The sequence below is a fragment of the Oenanthe melanoleuca genome, chromosome 3 (assembly GCF_029582105.1).
Source record: "Oenanthe melanoleuca isolate GR-GAL-2019-014 chromosome 3, OMel1.0, whole genome shotgun sequence".
NCBI classification, from domain to species: Eukaryota; Metazoa; Chordata; class Aves; order Passeriformes; family Muscicapidae; genus Oenanthe; species Oenanthe melanoleuca.
Genome location: NC_079336.1, coordinates 74532912 through 74550737, shown reverse-complemented (window position 1 = coordinate 74550737; position 17826 = coordinate 74532912). Strand labels below are relative to the sequence as shown.

Sequence of the window (17826 nt, the reverse complement as noted above, 5' to 3'; positions counted from 1 at the left end):
AATAGAAGATAGCAGTTCTTTGGCTCTTGGACTTGTTGGCTTATTTTCAAGGTTGTAATATGTCATCAGCTTTCCCTTCTTCCTCCCCCATTCTTTCTTAATATTATGTTAGCAGGACTGGGTTTTGTGGTGAAAGGACTTGAAATGTGAATTTGAGATTAATTTGTTACTACAGTGCTTAAACAAGTATAGATAACTCTAGCATCACAAAACTGTTTTTAAAAAAGGTTTTATAACAAATCTCCTTTGCTTTCCCTTTGAGTATTTTAAGTGTGGTCTACTTTGATTATAGAAAGAATCAAAAACATGCAGATAGAAAAAAGTTTGCATTAAACTGAAAATTGTATTGAGTGTCCCACTATGTGTGTTTGTGTATGTGTTTGAAAAATTAATCCTTAGAAGTACTGATTGATGACTTTCCCTTCTCAAATTATAGATGTTGATAAGGTTCTTCCTTTCTGAATGGCCAGAGGTGCAACAGATCTGGTATATTTTCAGCTGGCAGCTTCTTTCCTTTATTCTCAAGTGGTTTGTCTGACTGTTGTGATCATCATTTTCCACAGTGGGATTGAAATGACTGCAGTGATGTCATATAGAAATTCCCCTTTGTCCCAGATCATTGTCTACAAAGTGGAAGTGATTTCAATGCTAACGCAAACTAAAAAAACCTGTAGTAAATCAGAATAAACTTAAAGGTCACTCTGTTATTAAAAAGTGGTGTTGGAGATTCATGTTGCTTAACAATGTAACCTTTTGATACAGGTATAAAAGAGTTTCAAATAACTCAGGAATTACATTATTTGTTTAGTTTAAAAAGCTGAAATATGATTCAAGTAACATATCTTGGTTGCCTAGACTGATTAAGAATCTTTCTCAGGCGAGTGACTTCAATGCAAGCTGTCATTTAACCTTCTGTTCTGCTTTTTCTCTTCCATTCCCTTTTCTTTCCCCTTTTATACCAACTGAATACTAAAACCCTATTTTTTTGTTTATTAAGGAAATCTGTCATATGAGAACCAGGAATAGACTGATAAATGGATATCTATCTCCCTGAGCCTGAAGATAAACTGCTCAAATGCTTTCATTGCATTAAAAGGAAGGGGGAAATAGGTGACTGTCAGATGCCAATCACCACTGAGAGAGTCCCTGGAGAGCTAGCTCAAGGCCATTAACTAAAAGTGTTACTGTAGAGAACGTCATACAGGAATGCATCCAAAGCAGGGAGAGGTTTTTATTTATCAGACAAAGGGAATAATGGCTCTGATATTGCTGCCTGATGCCACTCCAACAGGAAGCTCTCTCTGGGGAAAGAAAATGATAGCACAATACTGCAGGAATATCTACTGTATTTCAGTGCTGTAGGATTAATTTAATTATAAAATTGTTTTGTTTCTGTGACCGCAAATTGAATGGCATGGATTTACCAGAAGCTTTTCTCCTTAGATCATGGGAATGATTGTATTACTGGAATGTGTTTGGGGTTAGTTGACTGAAAGACACGTGGATTTCAGGTGGGAGGAAATCAGTGTCCTGCAGATCATGTTGATGTGGTGTATCAGGACAGCAAGAAACAGTGCAGAATTTACCATGATTTGGTAAGAGGCTGAGACTCCAAGAGAGGGAGTCTTAGGTTTTATTTTTGTTTTCTTTTTTGGATTTTTTAAATGTTTTGAGCAGACTTTTTCCTTAAATCATTAATAGCTAGTTTTTCTGTTCTGTATTACATTATTTTTTAATAAACTTAAGTTTCTTGGAACTTGTCTTTTTTTTTTACCCCGCTTCTTTTAGCCAAAAATGGTGCATGCAACTATTCTGAAGATGCTGGTTCTAGATGGTGAATCAGTCTATACCTTGACTTCTCATCCTATTTTGCTGCTCATAGCCAGGATAATCCTTGTGAATTCAAGACACAAACTCTCATCTCTCCAGGTAAGAAGTATGTGAGTAATGACTATGACTACCAGCTATTTCTTAATTGGTTCTCTCATTGTTTTCTTCATACCTCATTGAATCATTCTGACCTCCATTTCTTTTCCTGTAGCTCTGAGGTTCTTCCCTTTAAGAAGCAGTTGGGACAAAGTCATTGCAATTAATCACAACTATCTTCTTCTTCAAGATAAGCTATTTACTCACTGTCTTCTCCAAAAGAGAGGAAAGGTTTCTTCATTAGCTGGAAAACTTAGAAAATTTAATACTACCAACTTTATCAAGACACGTAATTTGTGATATTATTTGTCAGGGGTTAAGTGGGAATGCCCTATAATGCAGCTTACATATCCTATACCCTGTTTAACAAGATTTTGGATACTGTTAACCATTAGTGTGTGAATTTTGAGTCTAGATCTCTTGTATATATGTGCTAAAAATAAGCACCTCTTAGAGGGTCTGTACCTCCCTTGTAGTTCAGCAGCAGCCTGGTTGGTAGCAGGGCTCTCTGGAAGTGGGGGACTTTTAACAGCAGCAACTTCTCTTTATTGAATTCCAGTTGAGCAGGATTTGGCTGGAGATCAAAATGCCGCATGGCCTCTCTTTATGCTTGGCTGACACCATCCATTCCCAGCTGGGTCTTTGTATGAGTGATGAATTAAACTGTGTGGGAGATGTTGGCTGTACTGCATTTCTGGAAGCCAAGTTCTTCCATCGTTTTCCCTCTTTTTCACAGATGAGTGCTGTTGAATTTCAGCAACTGGGTCAGTCAAGGAAACAGAAAATGTACCTGATATAGAGAATTCCCATGTTGCCTCTGCTAGGAATCACATAATAGGGGGCTTTATTCTACAGGGTTGAGGTTCAATTATTTGTGTCTACATCAAGTTCAAAGGCAACAACTGATAGGAACTGCTTTCACCAACAGGCTGGTGTAGCAATTAAAGCTTGCCATTCTTCTTCCTTTCAGCAAAGGTGGCCTCTCTTACTTTTGCTGCTTTAATACTGCTGCACATACATTTAACACAAGGTAAAATACTTCAAAATTTATTATGTAAAGCATGAATAAAACCCTGTCTGCTATTTTACATGTAAGAGTAAATGCAAGTTTTCAACTCGGCTCCCAAAAAATATTGCCGATAGAATATTGTGCACAGCTCAGGTGGCTTATCTGAAACTTTAAAAATATATTCTCACTGATTCTAGCATAAGTGGTAAACATAAAGTCTCAGGAAATTGTATCTTTAACCTGAATACTCAGTTATGTGGGAAAATTAATACTTCATTATATAAAGCTAAATTCAAGTGATTTGAACCTTCTTGCTTTAATTGCCTTTAGGTTTCTAAATAAATAATGAAATGTTGGGATCTGACCTCTTTCACTGTTTTCTGCTTTACTCTGTCCATCTTGATATCAAAAGTCATCTTTCATTGCTTTTGGAAATAGATGCTATTATTCTTTTTGATGGTTCCTTTCTAGGAACATTAGAATCAGCCCCATGTAATTAGTTAGATTTTTTTTTTCTTGAATACTGCACAGCCCTTGGGTCAGTCTGAAGCATACCTGCATAAGAAGTTCAGAAGATGGGTGCCTCTAAAGCAATCAGACATCTTTCATAGAGAATGATTGGTGTGCTGGCAGCACGAGCATAAACAGCAATCATTAGAGCCTCTATAGAGGTGTGCTCTACATTCACAGATTATAATCTTAAGTATAATTTTGCGACTAGAGTATTAAAATTAACTTTTTCATGCATTTTCTCCTGTTGCAACTAGAGAAGGGGTTAATAGACTGTGGGGAATTTATGCTTTGTGTACACAGCCTTCTACAATTGGGTATTTCCTGGGCTTTGGTTCAGCTCTGCCTGCTCTAGAATGATTGCTTAGTTTAATAACATCTTTGCCCTTCTGAAGTTCAACATACTGACATTAGGACTTTCAATTGTGATTGTAATGTGTTCTCAAGAGCAATTCTGCTCCTCTTCTGCCTCTCTCAGGCTCCTTTATGCTGCCACCTGAAGAAATAAAAAAAGGTCAAGCAGAACAGGAAAAAATGCATATAAGGGCAACAGTGGATTATCGGAAATACTGAATGGCTTCCATACGAACAGTAATTGAATAGCTTAGGACTCTTCAGGCTGGAAGATTTCTGAAGAATGAGCTCATGGTTTTCTGTTAAAATAATCTATGTGACACAAAAAAAGATAAGCAGGAAACAGCTGGATTTGGGGTTCTTTTGGTTCTTTTCTGTTACAAGAGTTAGGATCAATGAAACCAAAGTAGCAAGTGGCTGCTCCAAAATAAGTGCATGCAAGTATTCCTTTTTTTCTGCTGTTCACAGCGTTTTTTTACCAGATGGTGGTACTAAAGATTTGCAGGGTTCAAGGAGCAGTTTGAGAAATTAGTAGAGAGAACGTCCATCAAATCCTTGGAGCACTGTAGAATTGCCTGCATATGTTCATCTTTATCCTAGGTTATGGTTGTTTTCTTAAAACAGCTATTTTGGACAGGTTTGTATTTTTTAGAAACTATAATTGAATAGACTACAAAATCTGTAATTTAAAACCACTTCCCTTTTTCTTTTGTTTCCTTAAAGGTCTATACTTGTTATGAACTTTCAGTATCCATATTTTCTTTCAGACTTTACCTTGGTGGACTCTAAGATGTGTAAATATTCACCAGCAGTTGTTGGAGGAGAGATCACCTGAGCTATTTACTCTTGCCCAGGCCTGTATAAAACAAGGTATATTTCTAATTACTTGTTTTATTGGCTTGCAGCATCTCTTTTAAGATAGCACAGGGGAGGGGAATTTGTAGTTGTAACTATTAAAATGCTTATCAGACACTTATATAACTGCAATGAATTGAGAGGGAACAGAATTTCACTTAGGTTGGCATGGGCTTGTATGGCACACGCTATTTTTCAGCCTCTAAGATGAAAATGTGAATAGAGAGAGAGGTTTTTTTTGACAATTACTTGTTTTGAGACCCTTGGATATTGTTCTCAGAGATAGGTGACGTAAAGTACACCTGAATATTTAGTGAGTTTCTTTCTGGCAATTTTTTTTGCCTGGTGCCTCATCAGTTGGTTTATTTTCTCACTGAAGCCATCTGGTATTTCAAACAAGTACCTTCATAGTCCATAAATAAAATTTTTTAAACCTTTTAAATTGTCTTTGAGTAGGTTTTGAATAACCCACCTACTTGTCTATATCAAGTTCTCAAGAAAACTTTGTGTTAGTTATTAGGGAAAAAAGACCTTCAAATTCAGGCGAAGTTACATTTTTCTCAAGTGTTACGTCAGTATCATCACCTGAAGCTTCAAGGATTCCTGTGTTCTGGAGCAGCCATTATGCAAAAACAATGGGACTTGGTGCAGTTTCCCATCCCTTTGGCCATGTGCCAAACCTGGTATGGAATGCCAGAAAGATGTTGTAAGTTTGGGACATCAGTGCTTCTGGGCCACTGCATCAGTGCTGGTAATGATGTGAAGCTTCCCCCAAAGGTCCTTGAAGTCTCAAAGTGCCTAAACCTATCAAGCACTGTGAGTAAATGGTATTAAGGTAGTGGCAAGACTGCTTCTCAATGTGTCATTTGAGTTCATCATTGGGCATTAGCATAAGTAATCTTGTATCAGCTCATTGAAACTTGCTAGCTGCAGAAAATCTAGTTGTAATGCATGATTAAACACTATAACCTGACTTCTTTTTTTCCTTTCAAATTGTATTGTGTCACTCAGTTCAAAAGTTACATTTTTGTGTGGTTTCCACTTCTACCTGCATGTCCAGCATTCTGTAGGCTTGGAGTAATATTTTTATATTACTAGTTTGTGGTTTTTTTAAAAAAACACTTGAAATACTGTCTTTGAAAAAGTTGTTACTAGGCAGGATTTATCTATGCAAATTTTGATTTAGTGACTTTAAAAAGCTGTGTAAAAACTATATTCAGACTTGGCATCTTTCTATATTAAATGAAAGGTTTCCAGGATTAACATGTACTAACAAAAAAAAAAAGTCTAGGAGGTTTAAACAGTAAAATTTGTTTGTGCTAGAGTTGACTACCAATCTCTAAATTAAAAAAAAATAAAAAATTCAGAGAAAATGTTTAAAAAATCCTTGATAATACTAATTTTTTTATAGAAAGACTTTTAAACACCATGAATAAAGCTTGTTTGAAAAATTAAACATCCATTAAGAAATACAGCCTCAGTGGTATAACTGGGTAACCAGTCCTTTTTAAGTACTGTGATGCTGTGAGCTTTTTGGAATTCTTATTATCTAAATATTTTTACAAAATGCAGAAATAAACCATGAAGCAAAAAACCCATATCCATTTAAGAATAATCAGCATGAACAATTTTCAACTTAATGGTCAGTATTTGCAGGAATATTCTCTTGTAATTTACTACACTTTGATACAACTTATATATATATGAAATACAAATGCTTTTATGCTGGATGAAAAAATGTGTAGTCTTCTTTCCCAAAGGCTTCAGATCTGTTCACGAAGGTATTTTCTCCAGTTCAGATGGAGAGCATGATCTTTATCATTCAGCAAAGTCAATAATTATTTGAAAAAACAAAAACCAAACAAACAGAAAATGTCTTATGAATACTAAGCCACCATTCAGTGCTCAGTTTGCTGTTGAAACTTTGAGGCTTCCTACTTAAGGGGTGGGTATTTTATATTCAATATTTTGTTCTTATGTTTTTTAGAAGATCTAATACAATTAGAGTTGTTTATTTTCTGCAGAAGTGATACTTCCCAGTTCAGCTTTGCTGTTAAATACAAGCAAAGATTGAACTTTTTTTTTCTGGTAGTAATCCTTAAATATAAAATTTGAGAAATGCTTTAAATCACATATATCTTCTTTACACTGTCAGCAAATTTTTAATTGTGTGAAGATGTGAAGAGCAACAGACTTCCTCTCTTGGTATATTAAATGTATTTTTGAAATACCCTTCTTCTGAACTACATTCTCATTTCTTTTCTTAATTTGCAGTGACAGAAGCTGAAGCTTTGTTCACAGGTGGTGAAAGCTGGCACTTAGCAGTTCAGTTCCATCTTGAGTCTGCCTACACATTTTTGTTTTACTATGAATATAAAAAAGCTAAACACTGTTTCAATATGGCTAGAGACATAACAAAACTGCAGATTAACCTTACAGGTAAGTTTTGCATGTAGAGTCTATGAGGATGATTGGTTAGACCAAGCTAACTGATGGCTTGTTGAGTTTTTTTGTGACATATCCAAGTAGTAAAGAACTACACTTTGAAAAAGGTTGATGTTTGTCAGGTAGGTCTTACTTGTCTTCCAAGAATTAGTATTGCTTGTAAGAGAAATATGACATTTAGTTAAAAAAATCATTCCTGAATGGGTATTAGAGGAGTTGGAGTATTATAATCCTGGTGTCATGATAAATATTTTCTGTTTGGTTTTTTTTTTGTTTGGACATGCTTACAAAGGTGTCTGCTTGATGATTCAATGCAATCTTTCACCTTTTGTGCCACTAGCCTAGATCTACTCTGTGTAAATAGCTTTTGGAAGTCACTCTCAGGACTGGTGTCATCACAGGAAGTAAGTAGGGAAGTCAAATTTCTGATGAACAGAAATCACAAGGATTCAGTCACTGTGGAGACTATAATTATCTTTTCAGAACCTATTCTTTGATGTCAGGAGGATGAGATTGCTGCACTTAGAACTTTACATGTATAAGTATCGATCTATGGTCTAGCTGGTCCTGATAGGCAATCAAAATGACATAAAATCACACCTTTTCTGTGTGAGAACTTGTGATTGTACATGAGTAGAAATGCAAAAAATCTTTATCTAGTTTTATCCTGTAGACTTACTAGTGGAAAGTGCTAAGGAACTGAAAGTTGCAGCTTCCTTACTTATTATATCTCTGTATGTCACAAGGCTTATGCTCCTTCACAGTTGGATCTGCAGCTAATCCTGTTTATACCATGAATCAATTTAATAGTTTAATTTAAAAAGCCCCAAGCCATCAGGAGCAAAAAAAACAAACCCTAAAACACACAAAAAACCAAATAAAAAACCAAATAAACACAAACTCTTAGGAAATTATGTGGAACTCCGTGCTCATTTATGCAAAGTTTTAAAAGCTCACTTTGAAAGATCTGTTATAAAAAGAAAAACATAATAGTTTATATCTGAAGGAAATCTATAAATTTCACTTGATCCTACCCTTTTTTCCCTGTATGCAATAAAATCTGTGCATGTGGTGTGTTCCAAGTGTGGCATTTATTGCCAACTTCGTATTATAAAGTATTTTTCTTTATAATTAGTCAAAATTTTTCTTGTTTTTTTATTAAAAACATCAGTACCTATGATGGTAGTCTAACTATAAAAATGCAATTAACTGAGAAAAAGTAAAGTTAAAGACAGGTGGTTATTTACTGAGTCTTCATGCTGGATTTTTTTTCCTTTAAAGGAGATCTTAAGATTTTGGATTAATAATTTTCTTTAAGTTAGAAAAAATCTTCTTGTTTGGAGAAGGAAAAAAAAAAAGAGATTGGATGCTGTGGAATTATTTATATTTTTTATTGCTTTACTAAGAGGTTATGATAGTCCCAGAGAAAGATCATGATGACACAGTATCTTGGAAAAGTGTTGTGAAACTCCTAAATGTTCTGTGGTTTATCTCCATAAATCTATTAACATAGTTATGTCTAACCTGAAGGCAAATGAACTGAACATGTGGGAATTGTTGGCATTCTAGATGAATTCATTTGACATGCATGTTTGGGCTAAATGGGAGGAATGTTACATCATTGAAAAAGACTGTGGTGCAGCGTAAAAGTCCAGTCTCTAGCAAAGACATTTTTAAGGCTTTTGGGAGGAATTTCCTTTTTAGGAAAGGATTTGGAGAGGTTTATATGCATTAATATGTAATCCTTACTAGCTGAGTATTGTATTACAGCATAGAAATATATATTGTTCTTAAAACAGAGATTCTTAGGACCAGTGTTTTTCAAAGTTATTTCAGTAATGTGTGAATAAATCATACTTGGTTTGTGTACGTTAAAAAAGTCCCATTAATCCAAATATGTATCGTGCTCATCTTCTATTGAAAAGCATCATAAACCTCACAATGAGTCATAACCATCAAAAACTCTACAAAACAATTTCCAGTAAAAGAGAACACCATGATCCTTCTTGCATATAAATGCAGTGAAATGAGGGGTAGTAATCCAAAATAAATTTAAGATCAACAGATCTAGAGGATTAATAATGCTTAACTCTGAGATGTGTTTATTCTTTTCATGCCCAGTAATGCTTCTCTAGGAACATTCAATATGAAACAGAAAGTAAAGTTTCTGTGTAGACTCCTTTTACTTTGTGAGGATATACCATAGAATGTTAAGACTTGAAAGGGACCTTGAAGATCAAGGACAGGTACACTTCCCCGTAGACCAGGTTTCTCAAGGCCTTATGCAGCTTGGCCTTGAACATTGCTATACATGGTGGTATAAACCAACCAAATTTTTTTCAGCTTTAACACACTTGATACATATTTTTCAAGTAAAAAATAGTGTTTTGTCCTTGTAATAGTAAGGAATTCTTAGGTTTAAAAAATGGGGTGGGAGGTGTGTACATATGAGAGCATAAACAAATCACAGTTTCTGAGTGGTAGTAAGCAATTTTGTTGGTATCCAGAATAAGTTTGCAAGTGTTTCCTTCAGCTGTTTAGGCAGTAAGACATAAGAAGTGAACTATAGCGTAGTGATTTTCAAGCAGTGTAAAAATAGAGAATTGAATGCTACTGTGTAAAATTAGTATGAATCATTAGCCAGTATTTCTCTCTGTATGTCTCTTCTGTGGAGTGTGCTGTGTGATTTTCAAAGTGGTATTTTTAGAACCTTTTTCATTTCTTCATAAACTCTTAATACAGGGCTTTTCCACTAAAAGGGGTAATTGACAGAAAAGGAGAAATCAGTTTTATTTCTGGCTTCCCTACTTATCTCTTTCTACTTTCAGGAAGAAAAACTATTATTTCAGTGCCTCTGCTGGATGATTCTTACGGGCAGTGGCCTCATCCTCAGGCCTTTCTCATGTGTGCAGTCATGTCTTTGAGTCTTTGCATCAAAGATTTTATATACTGAAAATTTTTCAAAATTACCACAAAAATAAGAGCTTTATTTGATCTTAATTGGTTCTGCAAAAGCAGCGGTGGATTAGCTCTCATTCCTCCATCTCTCATTGTCTGAGCACTGTATCACATATTAATGAACAAGCAAACCTCCAAATATTATAGAGTAATTTTTAACTCCATTTTGGCGCTGGTTAGGAGCTAAGATTCTGTTATTTTAAGTTACTGTCCTGGAATTACTTTTTTTATTTCTCTGCATTTTGCAAGCAAGTTGCTAACAAAAGAGGAACAGATGCATTTTGCCTTACAATTTGGTATAAATGTCAATTACCCCTTTAAAAACTAATAAAAATTGTCAGTGGGTCCAATAAGGAACTGAAGAAACAACGAGAGGAATTTCACATTGTGTATTCTGAATATTGGTTAATTCATTATACAGCCTTCACTGGTTGTATCTTACATTCCATATGCTAACATCATGTCTGTGATCCTTCTTCAAAGATCTGACTCTTCAAATGAAGATTTGAAATATTTAAAATGATGGCCTGTAAGATATTATGAGGTTTTCATTTGCATAAATGTCTCCATGTAGTCACTAACTTCTAGCAGGCCAATTGAACAATTGTTTCTGGTTTATTGCTTGGAAATAAGCAGGGAAGTGATGAAACTTGATGACTATGAGTTTTCAAAGTGCTAGGTTATGGGGAATTTATTTAAAAGCAGCTTTGCAAGATGTATATAGCTGTGTTTGTAATGTGTATTACTTTGTGTGTTTGCTGGCAGTGAGAACACTGTAGAGATAAAGCGGAGTTAAACCTCTGCTGAATTTCAAAAATTAATGCTCAATGTATTTCTCTATTTTGTCTGGGATTTTTTTGGTAGCAACTCTCTAGTATATGATTAGATAACTGATTTTTAGTGTTCATTCATATAAACATATTTTCTGTAGGTGCTTTGGGGAAGAGAACAAGATTTCAGGAAAAATACGTTGCACAGCTTATTTTGGATGTCCAAAGAACAGATGGATTCCTCCTTCCTCACAGTGAACTAAGTCCAGCTCCAACACCTCTAGAAAGTTTAACAATAGTATGTATCTGAGAAGAATTTTTTAATTTCTTAAAATGAAAATGTTCTGAGGCTTTTATTTTGTGTGTCTGCTAGGGAAAAGTGTGTTGTGCCTACAGCAACTTAGCTGGGGTTTTGGAAAGTTTGTGGAAGAGCTGTGGGGCTAATATTAAAGGAAATGGGGTAAAACAACATATGAATGTCTGCAAGACAGATGTGGCTACTCAACTAAGACCATATTTGCAAATATGGTCTTCTGCAGTTCATGCATTAATTTATAGTGACTAAGAATGATGAATCTAGGAAAACAGGTGAGAGGCAGATTTTCAAAATAGCCTGCAAGGCATCACAGGATTTCACAGATTCCTATGGATTGACATACGTATTCAGTTACAGTGCAAAGATGGGAAATTACTCTGCTTATTCCTATGGCATGAATCATGTGAGTTGGTCCTACTGATCTTAAGGGTGTGCATGATGATTTCAATTATAAATTGCTTGAGAACCACTGTATTGATTTAGGATGACATTTTTCCCTCATAAGCAGATTTAAAGTTATTTGAACTTGCTGAAGAAGCCAGAGATGAATTGAGCCATTGTGGTCCCAAGTTTATACTTAAAGTAGGAAAGACTTTATTAAAAAATGTGCCTTGATGTACTTCCATGTCAAGCAGGGATCTTACGCAAAAATATTGTCAATATTTCCCTGTTTCTAAATTGAAAGCATAAATATCTTAGGAGACTAATCTAGATTTTTCTTGTTTGTCTATTAGCATATCCTTGGTGTTGCATTTGATTTGATGGAATGAGATTGACTGCACGTGTCACAACTTAGGCTTGTGGTAGAACTGCATATGGCAACCCCTTATGGGATAGTGAGAGCTCAGGGGAGGCTGCCTGGTGAATGTCACACTTAGTTGTAGACTTCAGAATTACTGTAGAATTACAGCTTACCTAGAACCTAAATGATAGGATGCATTGTTCACTGAGTTCCTAACTGGGATATTGTTCGAATGTTTTTTTTCCCAGGTACTTGCAACTTTCTGAAGCATTTGCCTTTGTATTCTGTTTCTGATAAAGACTGTAGTTTGGAATAAAATTATTTCATTATTTAAATAAAAATGGCTACACTGGCTTAGGCTGTAGCTATAACTCAGAATGAAGTATTTTGTCCTTGCTAATCAAGTGTTGTACACTTATGTCCTTTCAGTGAACAGCTGAAGTTTAGCAGAGAATTTGAGAAAGATGTGGGTAATTGGAGCCTTTAAAAATCAGGCAGTCATGCTGATGTGATCCATACTTTCCTACTAAAATTTTACTGAGTGTAGCTTGAAAATAATGCAAGAGAAAATAAGCATAACTATGCTTTAGGAAAAGTGCAAAGGCAATGCTAGAAATCAAAGGTTCTGGCTGCAGGGAGGGGATTGAGTTTTGTTCAAATCTGGGTGACTGTTATTTAATTCTGCCATAAGTTACTCAGACTCCTCATTAAAGCAAGTGAAGCTTTCTGATCCTGCAGTCTAATTCTCAAAAAAAATTAAAAATAAAAAATCAGAGCTTTTTATTTCTGCATCTTGTGTGTGTCAAATTCTATAAAACCTTTTAGCAGAACCATCTGCTGCTTTGAGGTATTTCAAATCAGACATTTTATTAACTCGTGTGAGTGTTCTGCCACATGTATTATACTAGATTTGACTAAGTAGATTCTTCAATTCATGTATGTATTGAATTACCAACTAAGGGTTTTATTTTGTTCCCCTTTTCCAAAAACCTTTTTATTGATAATGCAGTATCAAAATACAATTTATTAATGTAGTTTTTAAGTACAATGTAATTAACTTTAGCAGTGTATCCTAGTGGTTCTTTTGCCAGGAGTGATTTCAAATTTGTTGTCCTTGAGTGTATCTTGAAGTTATTTTAGCTAAAATTTGAGTTAATGCTATTTTCCTTCTACCAAAAACTACCAACAACATCATTGCATCCCTGTCTAAGTTTAGGGAGGATACTTGCTATGTCTTGTATAGTTTTAAAAGACTTTTCATGGCAAATAAGTAAAAGTTAAATCTTAAGAGACTGAAAATCTCCACAGCATTAACGTATGCATATGAAAAGTTAAGTTACAGTGGGCAAATTTTATTCCAATTCTCTGTAGTTTTTATTTTGCATCCGCAATTTGCAAATAAAGGAAAATACTCTATTTGTCTCAAGATAGGAGTTATCCTGGATGAGTGGAGAATTTCCTAAGAAAAATATATATTTTGACAGTTCAGATAAGTTGAGACTGGTCCCAACTAATTTTCATCTCCTATTTTAAAGTGCTTACCTCCATGGCCTTAAAGTTCTCCCCTTAGTTTTGGTCAGTAGAAAGACTGGACAAGTTATTTTACAGTTAAGTGGTAATTTAATTCCATTAAAATAACATCAAAATAAAGCTATGTCCAGTGGTTGGATTGGTACCCGTGCTCATTTTTGGTCAAGGGCTTTGTCCTTCGCTCTAAGCAGTAATGTTATCTCAGGTGTTGATAGAAACAAAACTATTTGCATTGCAAAATAAATTATTGTAAATTCAAATCTTTGCTCCCAGGTCAGTTTCTGTGAAAGGAAAGCCTCAGACTTGAGGTGATGCATAAGGACTCTTGATATGCAGTGATATGTTAAAATAGCTTGATCAGTTTTAAACAATTCAGAGCTGTTTTTATGTTTTAGGGGAATGAAGAAGTTCTTTTTGTATCTACAAATGGAAGTCAGGCTTTAAAGCTGTGGCATACAGTTGCAGTTGAGTTCAGTTGATCGATATTCATAGTGAAGCTAAAGTAATTAGTACTATTTATACAAGTTTGATTTTAAAAATTATGTAGACCTTAAGGTGGAAATTTTAAATGATGGTAATAAGTTTGACTTTAAAACTGTGAATATCTTCCTTATCCACTTACAATTAAAAAAACCCTTATTTTCTTCACATTCTCTATCAAACCACAGTTTCCTTTCATTTATATAGTGATAAAATACTGATAGTGAATGCAGATGACCTACTTCAAAGCATTCCTGTTTGCTCTTTGTTCCTCTGTGGACCTTCATTTTGACCTTGCCAACGGAAGATATGAATGAGAAACAGCTACTACTGGAACTTGAAGGGAAATTAATAGGAAATTTGAAAAACTGTTAATATAAATCCATTATCTATTTTTAATAGTTTGTAAAACCTACTACTGGTAGCTGAAAACCAGTAGTATGATAATTGGTTTCAGGACTAATTGTTTTGGTTTGGGTTTGTTTTTCAAGGGAAGAAGGAAGAAGTAGTATTACAGCTACTTCCTCTTTGCTTGCAGCTAAGGAAATATTTCGTTGTTTTCAAACAAACACTAATTCTATGAACATGGTAATTTACACTTTTCACACATAGATTATACTATTCTCTTCTTCAAGTTAAATGATAGACAGTGAACTACAGATAGCATGCTTTTTTGTAAAACTAAAGACAGTTTAAATAAAAAGCGTGTTTTTATTTAAAAGAGGAAATTTTACCAAAAATCATAGGTAGTTCTCCAGGAGGAAACTTTTCAGAACGTGCTGGCTCAGTGAGGTCTTTTCAGTCTGTGTTTTTTTTTTTTTTTTTTTTTTTAATTTGCCTTTACTGCTAGAAGCCATGGTTTATGTAGTTGGGTTTTGCTGATGCTTAAACTGAAATCCTTAAATTCCCAGAAGGTCTAAGATGGGTAGCCTGAAAACCCACATTAATGACCATGACTTCAGTCTGTTTCAGTTGTCTTTATGTGTATAAAAGAAGATGAAATGATTGATAATTCTATGAGCAGCAGTTTGAAAAGGGAAGCTGCCTTCAGGCTATTTAAGTAGAAAATTTGTATTAGCTAACCTTAGAATTACTCTGAATGCTGTTCATCATGCATAAGAAACAAAATATTTGTAGCAAAAATTTTTGAAATTATAATTCCTTGTACTGGCTTCATTAGTTAGCTGTTCTATCATAATGGTAAATTACTTTCCATTGTGTCATTCTTTAATGGTAGGTGGCATTAACCTTTTTCAAGCAAATCCATATTTTTTAATATTTTGAAGGCATAATTCTGTCTATTTTAAAATACTCTTTTTTTTATCTCCAACAGAATTATGATTTAAATGATGACACAGTGCTTAATGAGATAAAATTAGCAGATGCTGATCAGTACCAGGTACCTGATTTGTGTGCAGAAGAGCTTGCTGTAATCCTTGGAATATGGTAAGTTAGTTTGTGGTTACTTTATAAACAACCCAAACAAACAACTGCGTGAATCATTATGACAGTGAAATAATGAAATGGTTAATTGATGGACTTTTTTCCTTCCTTGTTATATAGGCTAAAAGGCTAAAAGATTTGCATTATAGATGGGGAGAGCATTTTCAGTTATCTCAAAATGAGCATTAGTGTCCAGTTCAGAATTTCAGCAATACTTCATTAATAGCTATATTGTTGTTGTATCTTTTAAAAACTTTATAGGTTTTGTGCTTCAAGTATCAGCTGGCATTAGCTACCATACAGTGATATCACTTTGATAAATTTTGAAAGCATATTTCAGATTCTACAATTGCCAGCTTCCTGTGAGGATCAACCATCAAGCAAAACACTGCCCTGCTATTCATTGAAATGGGAATACTTGTTTAAATTCAGTGTCCATTCTAGTTAAAAGCTATAGTATGAAGTCCTTGTGATTTTGCACCTTGTTTTTTTTCTAACTCTTAGAAATTGTATTCTACATGGCTTTTGTAAATAGCATAGGAGAACAAAAGGCAGGCTTGAGATCTGAGGATCAGAAGTTATGGCATGTAGAAGTATAATATAGTCAGTTAGTGACTTTGGTGCAGTGTTCACCATCACTGACTCTCAAAGTGCTTTTCCCATCTGTGAGCTGTAAAATGATGGAATCTGTTTGATCCAGTTTGAGGACCATGTAGTGAACAGTGGGTTGACATAAATTCTTAGCCTGGTCACTTTTATCTTCTGTACCCTGACCCAAGTCAGGGCAAAACTTTTCCCTTCCTGAGGACCATTGTCATGTGGACTTCATTTTTTAACACAGTATTGTCTTATTCAGGTTATATACTCCTTCCTGTTCCCCCTCTTCTGAAGGAAATTTTAATTTGCTTATTGCTCTTTTTCTTTTTTTTCTTTTTTTTTAAGTATACAATTTGAGTTTTACGTTGGCTGGCTGCACAGTAGGTTTTTTGATCACAGTGTTTGACTTTGAAACTGCCACTGCCATGTTCTGAACAGTGGCTAGGAACCATATTGAATGCCAGTTGTGTGTATATGTGAGTTTGGCAAGACTCAAGGCAAAATGAAACTAAAGACAAGCTACCAAACCAAATTTGGTGTCGCTTCCCTATAGGAATGGAAAATGGCATTCAGTGAGTGGGATAACATTAAGTGACTGAAGCTGTCTCAGTCAGAGATGGAGACAAGATTTGAGATCCAGCCCTGTTGCAGGAATGGTGTTGTTGTAGAATGCTAGCTTTGAGAATTCTTCTTGTAACAGAGTAGAGTTTAGGCTTGGATTTCTGGCTGTACCCTTGGTGTCCATACCAGCTATTGGTACATCAGTTTGTGAGGAAACAGACATGTTAAAGCATTTAGCATTGGCTTTTAGGCAAAACATTCTTCTCAAGCCGTCTTCTATAGCAGGTTCTGTGCTTTTCTTTCATGCATGAGGATTGCAGTTCTGGAGGGTAAATGCTTCATTTCATAATTAATAAATTAGCTTTAGAATTTCTGTAAGCTGCTTTATTTTTAATAGCTTTAGCAATATTCTTTACCATTTTTCATCTTTCAAAATCAGTTTTTGAAACAAGTATGTAGTCATAATCCAAAAAGCGATACTTTGATTGCTGTTAATGTCACTGCTTCAAAAATGGCTCATTAAGTCATTAAGTTTGTAACTCATTAGTTTAGCTGGATACTTTTTCCATTAGGCTGTCAAGGTAGACCTGATTCATCAGATTTAGGAATCGGTTGTAAGCTATTGACAATTAGTTTCTGCTGTTTTACTAGAATATACTTTTTTCTACTGCACAGTACATCTTACTCCAAGGTTCAGTTTTATTTGTCTAAAGAATGTCTGTGTCTCAGTTTTCTTTCCTTCTTTCATTTCAATTACTTCCTTAAGACAAGATTCAAGAGTGGAGAGAAAATATCTTGGAAAACTGAATAATGTGATGATTAGTGACTTCTCTTCATACTGTTATGGAAAGATCCCTCATCATAGATCTTACACAGTAGGTCCTAAATTCCACTCAGATTTCAACTCCTGAAATTCTCCAAGATGAACTGGTTTATGTGTCTTTGTAACCAGAACAAATACAGGTCATACAAACTAAATTTTCATAAAGTAGTCTGACAAGAGCTAACATTAGAAGTCATTAGAAGTGCTTAAAACTAAGATACAATTCTACTCTAGATTCAGATTATAGCTTTACCTTTGATTTAGTTTGGTATGGAAAACAATTAAAACAATTTAGTTGTTCTCCTGTCTTTCAAGACTTACTTACTTAATTACTGTTGTCTGAGTAAGCATATCCAACTCTGAATAAAATAATTTTAATTCTCATCTCTGTGTTTTCTTCTGGTTTTTCCTTTGTGAATACTTCCAGGTAATGGTAATGCTGGTTAGTGAGAGGCTCCTGTGGTCATGTTTTTTGAGTGGCTAGGAGGAGGTTGTTTGTCTGAGATT

The 17826-nt window shown here is 34.8% G+C and overlaps 1 protein-coding gene across 1 annotated transcript in view; it reads left to right on the top strand.

The window, feature by feature from the left end:
* Positions 1–17826, top strand: part of TTC27 (tetratricopeptide repeat domain 27) — a 112279-nt gene that overhangs the window by 14242 nt on the left and 80211 nt on the right. The window contains exons 4-8 of the mRNA XM_056488111.1: positions 1789–1929; positions 4567–4669; positions 6929–7093; positions 10989–11125; positions 15229–15341. Of these exons, the coding sequence (XP_056344086.1) occupies positions 1789–1929; positions 4567–4669; positions 6929–7093; positions 10989–11125; positions 15229–15341 (659 nt within the window). The remainder of the gene's footprint in view (positions 1–1788; positions 1930–4566; positions 4670–6928; positions 7094–10988; positions 11126–15228; positions 15342–17826) is intronic.